Source organism: Rhincodon typus, chromosome 8, assembly GCF_021869965.1.
Source record: "Rhincodon typus isolate 14 chromosome 8, sRhiTyp1.1, whole genome shotgun sequence".
NCBI lineage: Eukaryota > Metazoa > Chordata > Chondrichthyes > Orectolobiformes > Rhincodontidae > Rhincodon > Rhincodon typus.
In genome coordinates this window covers 62,590,616-62,605,561 of record NC_063339.1, presented here as the reverse complement: position 1 = coordinate 62,605,561, position 14,946 = coordinate 62,590,616, and the positions used below count along the sequence as shown (strand labels likewise).

Genomic DNA, 14,946 nt, shown 5'->3' with positions numbered 1-14,946 from the left:
TTGATAATTTCTTAATCACTCTGAAACAGAAAAGGTAAATTCAAGAACAGAGATGAAAGGGTGCCAGATCACCTCATGTGTCACTCTAGACTGTGAAGTACAAAAAAGATTTAGTTGGGGATAATTTAGCATATAGTTTGATGCCACAATATGAGTTTGGGTTCTTTATAGACTGGCTGAGGCGAAAGCAAAATCGAGGACTGCCTGCAGGTTTTGAGGTAAAGGTGACACTTTTTCTTACACATAATGCAAAATATTGTGATGCAAAGTAGGTGCAGATGTACCAGGCCTTGATTTATAGCTTCACCAGATAGTGTCTGGTATAATCTGAAGTAGTTCCTCCAGAGTGTTCTAACAGATGGACATTGGTTTAACATCTCCTCCAAAAGCTGGCCCGTGTTGTAATGAAATACTTGCTTTATGTGGCATTAATCTGGATTATGTCTTTGGGCTGGGGCTTGAACTCAACTTTCCAACTCACCATTGCTGGACATTGTTGTTTATAGGAAGACTGGGGGTGGATTTTCACTGCCTGATAGCTCCAGGATGAAGAAAATGCAAATATAACCAATTCACTTGAGCATTCCCAGACCAAATTTAAATAAAACGTGTGACTCCTTTAAAAAAATTCAAAGAATCAGATTTGTGCTGGAATTATGTATAAATGTGGAGGTTCCCAATGTTCTGTCATTCAGATGCTTTCAGGATTATAATTTGACAGTGTCTAAAGTACTGTATTTCCCAGTGAGGTCTGAAAGTAGCTTGTGGTTATATACATATAGAAATGAAGTATAATTTTTAAAAGCAAGATAATGGATGTAAATCTCATCTATAGTGAAAACTATTCTAATTTATTGTATTTTAATAATATTATCTTTATTTTCTGTTGGGTTATGACACATTACCACAAATACTGCTTTTGCTATGAACTTTAATTTATATAAGCATTATATGATTCTGTATGCCGTGATGAATATATTTTTGTGCTTACTGATTTTATTTGAGTTAATTGATCTTCCAGAAACCATACAATAAATAATCTGTGAAAACAAAGAGCTAAATCCCATTTGTTAAATCCCATATCAATTTGTGTGAAAGAATTCTGCAGAAGAAATTGCACTTATACAAGAATATGTTTAATAGTACAGACAGTTTGTGACAATTTATTCATTTTAATTAATCACTGTTCTAGATGGGAACAGCATGTTAATAAACATTGAAAAGAAAGAGTCTCTGTTGTCCGGATTTCTTCACTGGAACCAGATGGATTCTTGATCTTGCACTATATGATTGCTGCGCCCTTGTGTTCAGATTTAGAAGTTATTATTCTCCATGAAATTTCTAAGTATGTTATGCTATTATATTGCTCCTGAGAAGAAATACATGAAACTAAAGGGTAAATGTTATGCTCATCAGGATGAGCAATGTTCATGTGAGGGACACTGTTTTCTTTTTGAACATCTGATACTTGGAGGCCAAATATATAACCATTGCTTAAATTAGAGAAAATTCATCTGTGCACTAAAAATGTGTATTTATTTTGACAGTATTTCCTACAAAGTTCATTTATTTGACAAACAATCCTGCAATCTCTTGGATGTATGTAGTGATTCCATTAACTTATACTTTTTAACAAGTATTAGCACAAAGTAAACAAGCATAATATTGTATCCTAGAAATTGCATTGTTTCAAATTGGGAGGTGTATTAGCCAGTGCATGTTGTACACACCTAATGGGACTGTTGACAATACTGTGGCAACTTTTGTTGGCTGTTTTATTTACTATAGCTATAGGTGGTCATATATATATAAAGAGCAAGAGGGTAGCCAGGAAGAGAGTTGGCCCAATCAAGGACAGGGAAGTGAATTTATGTGTGGAACCAGAGGAAATGGGCACGGTTTTAAATGAGTACTTTGCGTCAGTATTCACCATAGACAAGGACTTGGTGGACGATGAGTCTGGGGAAGGGTATGTAGATGGTTTGACTCCTGTTGAGATCAAAAGGGAGGAGGTACTGGGAGCCTTGAAAAATATTAATGTAGACAAGTCCCCAGGGCCTAATGGGATATACCCCAGAATACTGAGAGAGGCAAGGGAAGAAATTGCTAGGGCCTTGAGGAAAATCTTCATATCCTCACTGGCTACAGGGGAGGTCACAGAGGATTGGAGAATAGCCAATGTTGTTCCTTTGTTTAAGAAGGGTGGCAAGGATAATCCAGCTAATTATAGGTCAGTGAACGTTGCGTCAGTGGTAGGGAAATTACTGAAGAGGATTCTTCGAGACAGGATTTACTCCCACTTGGAAATAAGTGGGCGTATTAGCGAGAGGCAACATGGTTTTGTGAAAGGGAGGTCATGTGTCACTAATGTGGTTGAGATTTTTGAGGAGGTGATGAAGATGATCGATGAGGGTAGGGCAATGGATGTTGCCTACATGGACTTCAGCAAGGCCTCTGATAAGCTCCCTCATGGCAGGCTGATACAGAAGCTAAAGTCACACAGGGTCAGAGGTGAGCTTGCAAGATGGATAAAAAAACTTGATCGGTCATCGAAGACAGAGGGTAGCAGTGGAACGGTGTGTTTCTGAATGGAGGACTGTGACTAGTGGCGTTCCTCATGGATCAGTGTTGGGACCTTTGCTATTTGTAATATATGTAAATGATCTGGAGGAAAATGTAACTGGTCTGATTAATAAGTTTGTCGATGACACAAAGGTTGGTGGAATTGTGGATAGCGATGAGGACTGTCAAAGGATACAGCAGAATATAGATTGGTTGGTGACGTGGGCAGTGAGATGGCAGATGGAGTTTAATCTGGAAAAATGTGAGGTAATGCATTTTGGAAGGTCTAATCCTGATGGAAAATATACAGTAAATGGCAGAACCCTTAAGAGTACTGATAGGCAGAGGGATCTGGGTGTACATGTACACAGGTCACTGAAAGTGGCAACGCAGGTGGAGAAGGTTGTCAACAAGGCATATGGCGTGCTTGCCTTCACCGGCTGGGGCATTGAGTTTAAAAATTGGCAGGATGATAGTGTAAGGTAGGGGTTGAGGTTAGATAGACCTTAAGTTTAGGGTAAAAGTTCGGCACAACATCGTGGGCCGAAAGGCCTGTACTGTTCTATGTTCTATGTAATGTTGCAGCTTTATAGAACCTTAGTTAGGCTGCATTTGGAATATTGTGTTCAATTCTGGTCGCCACTCCCAGAAGGAAGGATGTGGTGGCTTTGGAGAGAGTACAGAAAAGATTTACCTGGATGTTGCCTGGTATGGAGGGCATTAACTATGAGGAGAGATTGGAGAAACTTGGGTTGTTCTCACTGGAACGACAGAGGTTGAGTGGTGACCCGATAGAGGTCTACAAGATTATGAAGGGCAGTGTGGACAGTCAGAAGCTTTTTTCCAGGGTGGAAGAGTCAGTTACCAGGGGCCTTGGGTTTAAGGTGCGAGGTGCAAGGTTTAAAGTGTGATGTACGAGGCAAGTTTTTCTTTACACAGCGGGTGGTGGATGCCTGGAACTTGCTGCTGGTGGAGGTAGTGGATGCAGATTCGATAGTGACTTTTAAAGGGCGTCTTGACAATTCCATGAATAGGATGGGAATAGAGGGATACGGACCCCGGAAGGGTAGGGGGTTTTAGTTGTGACGGGCAGCATGTCAGTGCAGGCTTGAAGGGCCTAAGGGCCTGTTTCTGTGCTGTAATTTTCTTTGTTCCTGTTTATAACAATTGCAAAGCAGCTATGCAGTCTGAAGGACAGCATAGTTGGTTGACTTGAATAGCAGCAGAGGTCATTCGGAGAACTTGGGAGCACAGAGGCGCAGGAAAGTAACTGGAAGGGATGATGGCCCCTCAAAAGGTTGATAATCACTCAAGAATGGGGAGCCACACTAAGGTAAGATTGAAAAGGAAGGTTCAAACAAAGCTATAAACTGATGGCAACCTGCAGCAGTCTCTTTAAGATCCATTGGTTTGGCAGCCCAACAATTGAAGGAATTGATAGCATTAAGTTTTGTTAAGAAGGCTGCAATTTGTAATGGGATTTTTGCAGAAGAAAATAGAGGCCCAAATACTTATTTCAGGGGCCTGAAATAGTTGTCAATGGATGGTTCTGAATACCTATGGATTTCTGTACAGAATGAGCACTTGTGCATTACCCACAATGTTGACCTTTTGTACATCTACTTTCCACACATGAAGCAGTACAGTGTAAGCAATATTTAGACCTGTAAACACTGGTAACAGGCCATTTTTCCAGTTGCAATTTGTGCTTGCATTTATTTAACACCCTTCTAATGTAGTGAAATATTCCAAAAGTTTTATCAAAGAAGATTTAACACAAAACCAGATAAAGGAATGCAAAGACCAAAGATGAAGGCTTGAAAGAGTTTCATATACAAAACGAATATACAATTTACGAGCTGGAGTAGACTATTCCGCTTCTTAAGCATGCTCTGCCATTCGATAACATCAGCATGGCTGATCTGATTATAGCTTTGAATCCACATTTCTGCTTACTCCGGATAATCTTCATCCCCTTGTTTAACAAGAATCTATCTACCTCTACATGGAGCATATTCAAGGACTCTGTTTCCAGTGCCTTTTCAGGAAGACTTCTGAAGGCTCACAGCCCTCTCAGCAAAATAATTTTGCCCAATCTCTCTTTTAAATGGGTGACCCTGATATTAAGCAGTGACTCCTCAGTCTAGATTCTCCCATAAGAGGAAACACCCTATCCATATCCACCCTGTCAAGATCCTTCAGGATTTTGTATTTCTCAATCAAATTACCTCAATGTCTTCAAAGTCTTACTCTCTAGCAATTACAAGCCTAACTGATTCAACCTTTTCTCATAAGACAACTCTCATATTCCAGGTGTCAGTCTGGTAAAGCAACTCTGAACTACATTTGCAACCTTTCTTAAAGAAGGTGATCTGTGCACAGAACTCTGTGTGGTCTTACCAGATCCTTGTATAGCTGAAGTATAACCTTCCCTGTTTTTGTATTTGATTTTCCTCATCATAAAGGATAACATTGTATTCATTTTTCTAATGACTTGCTGTACCTGCTTGCTAATCTTTTGAGGTTCAGATAATAGGACACCCAGATCTCTCTGCACCTCAGCTCTCCGATCCCTCATCATTTAAATACTGTACATTTTTTATTTTTCATGCAAAAAAGGGCAAATTTTAAATTTTCGCACATTATACTCCATTTGCCATATTTTTTTTCTGACTCATATAATCTATCAAAAGCTTTTAAATGCCTTCTTGTATTCAACTCACAACTTACTTTCCTACCCAAGTGTGCATCATTAGCAAAGTTAGCAACCATTCCTTCATTGACCTCATGTCTAAAAATATCCTAAATCATTGAAGGTCCATCTCCAATCCCTTTGGTACACCACTTGTTACATCTTACCACACCATAAAGATCCATTTATGCTTACTCTCTACTTTTGGTGGGCCGGCTAATCCTCTGTTCATGCTAATGTACTACTTTGGTCAGTTAGCTGAGTTGGCTGGTTGGCCAATTTATGATGCAGAGTGATACCAACAGTTTGGATCAATTCCCGCAGCAGTTGAGGTTACCATGAAGGTTGTATTGTCTGAAAATCTCCCTTTGGCTGAGGTCTGGTGACCCTCAGGTTAAACCCCACCAGTTGTCCCTCTCTAACGAGAGAGCATGACTATGGCAACTTTACCTTTTACTACCCTCTGTTTTACTTCTATTTTCTGCAAAAATGTGGAACCCTATTAAATGCCTCCTAGAAATTTAAGTACAATATACCCATCTGTTCCCTTTATCCACAACACAATTTACTTCATAGAATCATAGAATCCCTACAACATGGAAGCAGGCCATTCAGCCCATTGAGTCCATATCGACCCTCTGAAGAGCATCCCACCCAGACCCAACCCCTATCCGAGGGAGATCTTGAGTATGAGATGCAAGTTCCATCTTCAGCAAATTCAAGTGTTAAATGGCTGTGGAGCTACCACAATCAACGGGGATGTGTTACCTGCCATCTGAAATCTCCTGGCAATTAACTGTTTTGCTGTCCAAATGCTGCCAGGCCTCGCTGAATTTTCCAGCATTTTCTGTTTCAGTTCTAATTCTCAGCATCTACGGTGATGTGTTTTTAATTCACTTCTTTTACATTGTCATAATATTGAAGATCTTGATCTCTATCTTGAAGATCTTGTTACTCTATCTTTCTTAGTTGTAGCAAAAGTAACAGGCCTCGCCTCTGTAGCCTGACAACCATAACCCCTCATCCCTGGTTTATGGGAATCACATTTTCCTTGCCTATATAATTACGATTTTCCCATGTTCAGGTGGTCCTTGCACATAAATGCAGCTTCTGGCCTTATGCAATTTCTCCTCACATAGAGACACAAACTTTGAGTTTTCTACTTGTTATATATTTGTTCCGCCAATTTAAACAGGGAGAATTCCACTGAAATTCCCTGCCACTGATCACAAATTGAACTGTGATTCTACCAAAAAGAGAAGCCCTGACTGGGGAAGGACATAAAACAGTGAGAAATAAAAAAAACAATTTTCCCAACACTTCTTTTAAATGCATTGCGCTTCACCTGGAGCTTTTTTTTCTACATTTTAAAATTGCTCATGCAGCATTGCAATGTTGTAAGTTCATCAGGTAAAGAGAACTGATTACACGAAAAGTTGAGTGGTTAGATGCACGGCCCATTTAATGGGCAAGAGAGTAATCCACTCAATACCTAGGTAAAACAGCACAATGCAGCGTGTTTACCAACTCTGTTGTACTTATTGCCCAGGAAACAAAATAAGCTGCATTTGTTTACTGATGGTCATTGATCGATTGCTCTTTAAAGTCAATGACAAGCACAGGTGTGTGCAAACACCCAAAAGGCATCCAGAATTTCTCAATTTCCATTACTATCCGTGTGGAACAAGCATAACATCTGTCTTAAAACCTTTATGTTGTTTCACCTCTATCTTGTATGACTGAATTCATTAAAATACAATGGTTGAATTTTGTACCAGTCCTTCTAATGTTACAATCAATTCTCTCTACTTTGTCATTCACTTTAGCCGAGAGTTAACAACTAAATAATGTTTATCTTTCCATAAAAATCACTCTATTTGACACTCTAGTTCCTACTACAGTTCCTTCCCTATCTTGACTGCTGTGGATGGTTATGCTACCTGGAGCTATGGTTCTGATCTTATTTCATTCTGCTATATACTGCTCTCAACAATTCTTTTATTGATACCTTTGAGTTCATTACTAGTATAAAATATTGTAATATTTTCCCATCTAGTTGGCTTAAATGAGACCAAAAATTTTACAACTTTCTGTTCAATGTATTCGGCGGTTAACCAGTGACTTTCACAAATATGATACATCTCCTTCAGCAAGTAATCTTCACTTTAGCATATATATTTTACACCAAAAAGCAATTCACAAGACTATATTTCCTTAAGTACATGAAGCTTTACAGTCTCCAAACAGTCACCAAATGATCTCTTGCTTACATTGGGCTGTAAAAGCCCATTATATTTTGATAACTGATGAATGGTGTATCTGTATGGCACCCTCTTTGCATTTAGTCATTATACTTCCTTTATGTCTCGTTCATCTGCCAAACTCTCAGTTGAATTTCTTTGTTTCACATTCTTTACCTAATCCCTGAGCTGAGCTCGCTGTGTTAACCTCTTTGCTAAATACTCTGTAATTTGCATGGCTTTCTGGATGCATATATATGTTAGGCATGTGCTTAGATATTGTAATATGAGCTTTGGGTACCAACCACTGGTGGCTTGGGGTTGGAGGAGTTTATTTCCTCCAATCCTCCTTTCTATCTGGGTCTAGGGGCCAGTCTAATCATCATTGGTAGAGAATAAACTGCTCAAGAGTCTTACAAGAAGCACTTCCCTGCAAAACATGGTGTGATTTATAAAAGTACAAATAACATTAAATAGTTAGACATGTTTATAACTATCAGGAGCCAGAGAACATACATCTGTCTCCATTGATAACGTATGTAAAACTTGTCCAATTCTCTACCGAAAGCTGGTGTTATATCATCACATTTCATAAAACTAATGCAACTTCAACATTAATTCTTTCAGAATCATTTACCTTATACAAAATGTTGCTAAAGTTATTTTCCTTATAGTTAGAATAATATAACAACTTCTACAATTATGTATTTTTGGGGAAAAAAAAGCCATATTTTGTCACTGCTTTTCGACTTACACCCATCATGGTATTTCACAATTCAAGGTGAAAGCCAACATTTATGCTGCTGATTGGTTGGCAAATGGAGTCTGGTACAGGTGTTACCATGTCAACTACATCCATTAAACCTGATTGATTGATTGATTGTTAACAATTTGAAATTTTAAACCAGGCAGTTTGATTTTGATTGATGAGGGCATTGCCCTGAAAAATGAACCAGTGAATGGCCATCACCTATTTTGTTAAGTTGAAACAGGCAGTGTGTGCATGCTCATTCTTTCTAGGAAGAACAGATCCCTGATAATCACCTGAATCTTAACCTTAACTATAATATTAGTCTCTTGAATTTCCTTTACAGGTAAATGCTTTCCTTGCTAACTCATGGAGCTGACCCCATAACATCATCTGGGAGACCTATAATCTCATGAATGTAAATCAAGGAAAATGGCTATGCTGTTGCAACAAATTCTTCCTTCCTTGCAGAATTTTGTACTTCTGAACCGGGCAATTTCTTAGTTTTAACTACGTCATAAATCTCTGAATGTTAATCTAAATTCTATAGCTTTGTTTACGAAGGTCATCTCCATTTTGTTGAAGCAATTCTTTACTCTTAATCTGCCTATACGTCTGAATTATTCAACTTGTTCATTAGGCTGAATATCTTTGTTTGCCCTCTGCAGCTGTCTCTCTGATGAACTATATATTATCAAATGCTTAGTTGCGTTACTTGAAGGGGATTATTGCTCAACTATCTCCATTTCTGTCACCGGCACTGACACTTCTGCTTTGAGAGACAATGGATTGAAATGTTCCTTAGTGATGATAGGACTGGTGGAAATGTTTTCTATTCCTGTAAATCTTAACTTCCTTCCTGTTCTAGATGGCATTCTTGTGACAAAGGGAAAGTGACGATTATGGGTGATCTTAATCTACATGTAAACTGGAAAATAAGATTGGTAATAGGAAACTTGATGAGTCTTTGGATAATTTCTCCAAAGCATTCTTAGAGAATCACATTCTGGAAATCAGTCATAGAGCAGGTTATATTAGACTCACAGGATTAATTAATAACCTCGGAGAAAAGATACATCTAGGTGTCAGTGATCACAATATGATTGAATTTTTTTGAAAGGGAAAATAGGGGGTCTAAGACTAGCATTTTAAACCTAAACAAGCACAACGATATAAGCATGAAAGCTGAGCTAGATGAAGTGAATTTCCCGCTTGTTGAGGTCCATTCCTCTCGGTGCTTTGGGACCAGCTTGTTTACCCGATTTTAATGTCCTGGCTGATGCTTCTCACTGACCTCCCTAGTGTTGTGTTCATGAATTTGAGAAATGACCTGTTCATGAGACTCTGTCTTTTAAATTGGCTTAGTCATCCCTATCTTTGCTCCTAGATGGGCTGTCCACTTGCATTGTTACTTTCCCGTTAAGGGAGTTTAAACAGGCCTTATGTGCATGTAAAGTCATGTTGTCTTCTCTGCCTGGACTTCTAAATATTACCAGTTAATAGTAAAGGTGTGATGAGATTTGTACTGTTGGTCTTCCCGAACACAATAAAGCTGATACTGACCAAGGTGATTTTGTATGTTATCTGTGTTTTCATTTAAGATCCTAAATGTGACAAGACATCCAAGAGCAACCCATCCCTTGATCTTCTAATCTATCAGTCTGAAGCAATATGTGTAAAAATACACCAATATAGAAATACGGGAAAAAAAAGCTACAATTTGTCAGCTCACAATCATAAAGGATTAGTGTAAAATGGAAAATGAGACACTTCCTTGCAATTGAAAGTATTTGGAACACACTGAGACATTGTTCCCCATGTAAATTACTGACAATCGAATATCAAAGTGGGAAAGTGAATGTTTTCCAGAACTATCATCAATGACTTTTTTATCCAAGAAAAAATTAGAAGATTATGGGTACTTTAGATAGGGTAGATAAGAAGCATTAGTAGAGGGGTCAGTAGCCTGTGGTATAGATGTAAGTTCAGATGTGGAAAGCCTCAGTGGGTGGTGGGAGTGTTGAACGTACTGTGTTCACACATTGTTTGAAAGGGTAGTTGAGTCAGAAACTTTCAACATTTAATTGGTATTTCAATACTCACTTGAGTTGGAATAGTCTTCAGGGACATGTGCCAAACCTGGAAAATGCAGTTTGTGTAGTCAGATCTTTGTTGACTGGCCCAGACATGATAGGCCAAATGGCCTCCTTCTGCTCTGTAAATGTTTATGTCTACTATTTACAACGTATTGCCACTCTCCACAATTTTTAAATTTTTGATCTTTCAACAAAGAATGGTGCCAATAGTTTTAGCTGAAGAAAGGTTGTGTTTATTGTTGCTGTTTTATTTCTTTTATAGATGTGGCCATTTCATATTGATATTATGATTCTTGGTGAACTGCATCTGGTTTGCATTTCTAATAGTATCACACGCAAATATGAAATATCAAATAGAAAATGCACACAAAAATATAAATATAATATTTCAAACCTGAAACCTTTTTCTAGCATTGAATGATAATAGTGATTACTATAGTAAAAATGTTATTAAATTCTTTTATAGGATCCTGATGCAACAAGAATGGAAATCAAGTTTTCAATGGAGTCTAACTATGATACAGTTTGTATTAGTGAGACCTTTGAAACACTGATCACTTAAATTAAATGAGTAAATAGCCTTGTACATAATGGAAGACACTCACACTACCCAACAATTGCATAAACCTATCAAAGAACACTGCTTTATCAGCTTCTATTGCCCTGGGGGAGAAGCCAAGTGGAGCCCGTGCAAGTGCAGTACTTTGCTAGATGGCTGTATGAAATGTCTTCCAAAGTACAAACAAGTGAAGGAGGAGCCAGAGATCGGGAAACAGAAAGGCTTGTGCTCTGACAACACAGCCTACATTCAGAAGCAAACTTCCACAGCTAACGCTGTGAAAGAACTGTGTGCAGGCTCCTTACGTACAGTTGAAAAACAATCATTATTTTCTGATGTGTTAAGGCCAGCTTGCAGCCAAACTTCAAATATGGGAAATCAGGATGGAAAATTTGAGGATGTTCTGGAGACAGAAAATAAGCAGAATGAATGGGAACAAGATTGTGGTGCATTCGCTCTACAGCATTCGTGGTCTTCTGAACGAAAAAAAAGCGATGGCAAGATCAAAAAACTGAAAAAGCTTGGCAGAAGAAGAGAGAGCACTGAGGAGCCTTCGTGTAAAGCTGTAAAAAGTAAAAAAATTGTGGAATCAGATCCTTCTATTGTATGTGCGGAAGAAATATCACTGCTGAGAGATGAGATGTGCACAAATAGCTCTGTAAGCAATTCTCCTAATTCAGTTAATTATAGCAAAAGCAAAAAACTCCAGCCAGCCATGGACAGTATTGACTTGCTGCCGGGAATGAAAAGGGCCACGTCAGAGGTACTGAGAGGGAACTCAAATTTTCAGAAAAACACCGGAATAGCTGGGTTAAATACTGATTGCAACTTTAAGTCAGAGCTCAATGATGAATTTATTACTGAAGATTTAGTGACCAGTAGTAACAGTTTATTGGATGATTTACAAGGTACCATAAAGCTCCTGCAAGACCAGCATGATAGTGACTTGCAAAGAAAGCAGATGGTTGAGAAGTTAACAGACAAAATCTGTGCCACTACGCTATCAACAAATTTACCTTCAGATTACCAGCATCACTTTGAAGTTGAACCAACTCATGAGGAAACAGTAGCCACAGTGGTTGCCAAAATACATGATGCAGGAATGGTTGTGCAAAACGTTGTTCCAACTACTTCAAGACAAGAACAAAGTCCAAGTTATGGACTTTTTGCAGATCAATCAGTGCAAAGTTGTGGCAAGGAACAAAATATCTTCACAGTGGTTACTGAAATGCAGAGTGAAAGTCCGGCTGTTTGTCACGTTGTCACAGTACCTGTGACAGATGTGGAATGCAAGATGACTGTGATGTGTGGCCGAGAGTCAGACAGTGGTAGAAAAGTATTTAAATGTGAAGGGAGAGAAATACCAATGGTCTCAGATTCAGAGGCATTTACTGGGTATGTCAACAAGCATCTGATCAATACTGTTGAGAATGACCAGTTTTATGAAGCAGGTGAATGGCACAGAATGGAAAAAGGCAAGCCACACGCAAATAGAACTAATTGGACTTCTGACAATAGAAAATTAAGGTATGGAGAATTGAAAGAAAAACTGTTCCCAAATCCACTTCAGTCTGCTGATGAAATTTCCTTGGATGACACTTTGAAGGAAGACAACAAAACTGCTTCTCTACCTTTACTGACAGCTGTTAGTAATATTTTTAACAGTCCATGCCCTGCTAATAATACTCAGCATCATGTTTCACCTGTTGCATCCCCTTTGACTTCAGGATTACCTAGTCCTCAACTCCATCACAGGATTCTCCCACTACCTGTATTAGAAACAGAACAGAAAACCACACAAGAGGACTACTCAAAGCCCTATGCATCCATTTACAAATGTACTGCGTCAAAAGAAAAAGAAGTGGGACAAAACTTAGAAGGAAGTATTTTGCAGCAAAATCTCAGCAACACAAATGGAAAGTTTCAGCAACAACACTGTGTGGAACAAGATGCATTAGCTCACTATCTGGCACTACAAGGTTTGTCAAAACATTTTTGAAAATTCATATAATTGCTTCATTTTGACTGTATTATATGCATTTACTTTTTGTCCAATTATGTAATTAAGAAAACATAAACTGGAAGCCTGGCAGAGGAAATAAAGAAGATGCATTGTTAAAATTCTATGCCATTTTGTAATCATCACTGCCAATCTATAGATTGCATTACTGTTTCTGTGGATCAAGTGAAATGTAACATTCGTAATACATAAACAGTTTAAGTGCAACCAATGCAGACTTCCCCAGTTAATTTCTCTTGCATGGGGTGCTCATGCTCAGTTTCTGTTGGGTCCTGAGTTGACCACCACAGGCTTTTATAATGTGGCAATTAGATGATGCCATAAAAAGCACTTCCCCAGCTGAATTTTCTTAGTTCCAGTGTCTTATGGGTAATACTCTGAATACTTGGATAAACCACCCTCCAGGTTCTTGTTAGGAACTAGAGTCCATTGTGACCTTCATGATGGAGAGGTGACTGGAAATTTCTGGAATTAGTTCTCTATTTTTGTTTTCCTAAATCTTTTTCTCTGTCTCTCTCTCTCGTGCACGAATACAACATACACACACTCAATCGTAAGCAGAGCTACATCCTTTGGGATCTGGCTGTTTGTGATGCCCGCAGTTATGGTGCTTTGTCTTCCTCCGCGTTGAGTCCCACCAAGAGACCGTTCCAAGATGCATCAAAACTGGGGTATTAGTTCAAATAGATGACACCTCTGGATGTCTGGTCAGAACAAGAGGTCAGCTGTTACTGCGGAGGGTCCAAAGTTCTTACTTTTAGGTTCTTGTTGTCTGTTGCATTACCCTAACAATTTGCTGTGTTCAACAGTCTGCAGCATCCCTTGGAAGTGTTGGTATCAGTGAATGCACATGATTCAGTGAGATGAATGTCTTGTGATCAGTTCTTGCATCTCATATTTTTGCAATGGGAAAGCTTCATATAGCAAAACAAAGCTCCCTTTTATTATTATGGATGAAAGAAATTTGAAAATGTCTGTGATTTGACTTGCATTTATATTGAGATACTGTCTGGTACAACATCATTTTACAAGTGTCAATAATTTAGCTGAAATAACGTTTGCATTGTACCAAATACTTGTTCATTTGTAGCCTTTGTGAGGCAGCATTTTTTGACTGCTTAACTGTGCTTACCAAATCCAACCCGAAGATACAAATATAATTGGTATGTCTTCACAGCATGAAGTGCCTTGAAAGAGTACAGTTATGTAGTTCAGCAACATGTGATTCAGTAGACATCCATGTGAGGCAAATTGGGATAAAGAAGTAGCAGTTTAGTACCTCATGCTGATTCGTTTATTAACATGTTCCTGTTTGAAGATTTTGGAACTAGTTTAATCAGAGTCTAATTATTGACTTTGTAGGGTTGTACCATGTATTTCCTGCTGATGATTTACCCATTCTGAGGTTCTGCTATATTCTCAATCCTTTGGTGTAGGAATTATACATATATTTTGACTTGTGATTTAACTTTTCAGGAAGACACAAGATTCTGGAAATATGTTGTTTTGAGAGCAAAACTTACATTAGACATAATAGAAAATAATAAGACTGAAGAATATTGAGTAGATTTCCAATGGCCAAAGAATTAAGCTGATAAATGGATGGAGTCCCGTGACCTGTTCTGAATTCTGTTGACTGCTAGTCTAGTTGCTTGGGTGTTTAAAAATTAAAAATACAATTATTGAAATTGCTTTTAGTCAATGTTGCTTTTAATTTTTGTCACAGTAAGTGTCTTGCAACCCTGTCTTAACTTTTTAAAAGGAAATTTGAATATTGGTCTCTGTTTGGAGTACTAGGAACACTGTAAGTGTGAGTTTATTCACTTCAGAAGCAAAAACAAGAAGGCAGATTACTACCTGAATGCCTGTAAATTGGGAGAGGGGAATGTGCAGTGGGACCTGAAGGTAAGCATGCAGGTGGTAAAGAAGGCAAATGGTATATGTTGGCCTTCATTGTGAGAGGTTTTGAGTACAGGAGCAGGGATGTGTTGTTTGTTGTACAGGGCCTTGGTGAGATTTAGATTATTGT

General features: G+C 38.5%; 1 protein-coding gene across 1 annotated transcript in view; it reads left to right on the top strand.

Moving 5' to 3' along the window:
* Positions 1-14,946, top strand: part of LOC109911862 (formin-like) — a 368,530-nt gene that overhangs the window by 6,108 nt on the left and 347,476 nt on the right. The window contains exon 2 of the mRNA XM_048600301.1: positions 10,805-12,876. Within this exon, the coding sequence (XP_048456258.1) occupies positions 10,929-12,876 (1,948 nt within the window). The 5' untranslated portion in view covers positions 10,805-10,928. The remainder of the gene's footprint in view (positions 1-10,804; positions 12,877-14,946) is intronic.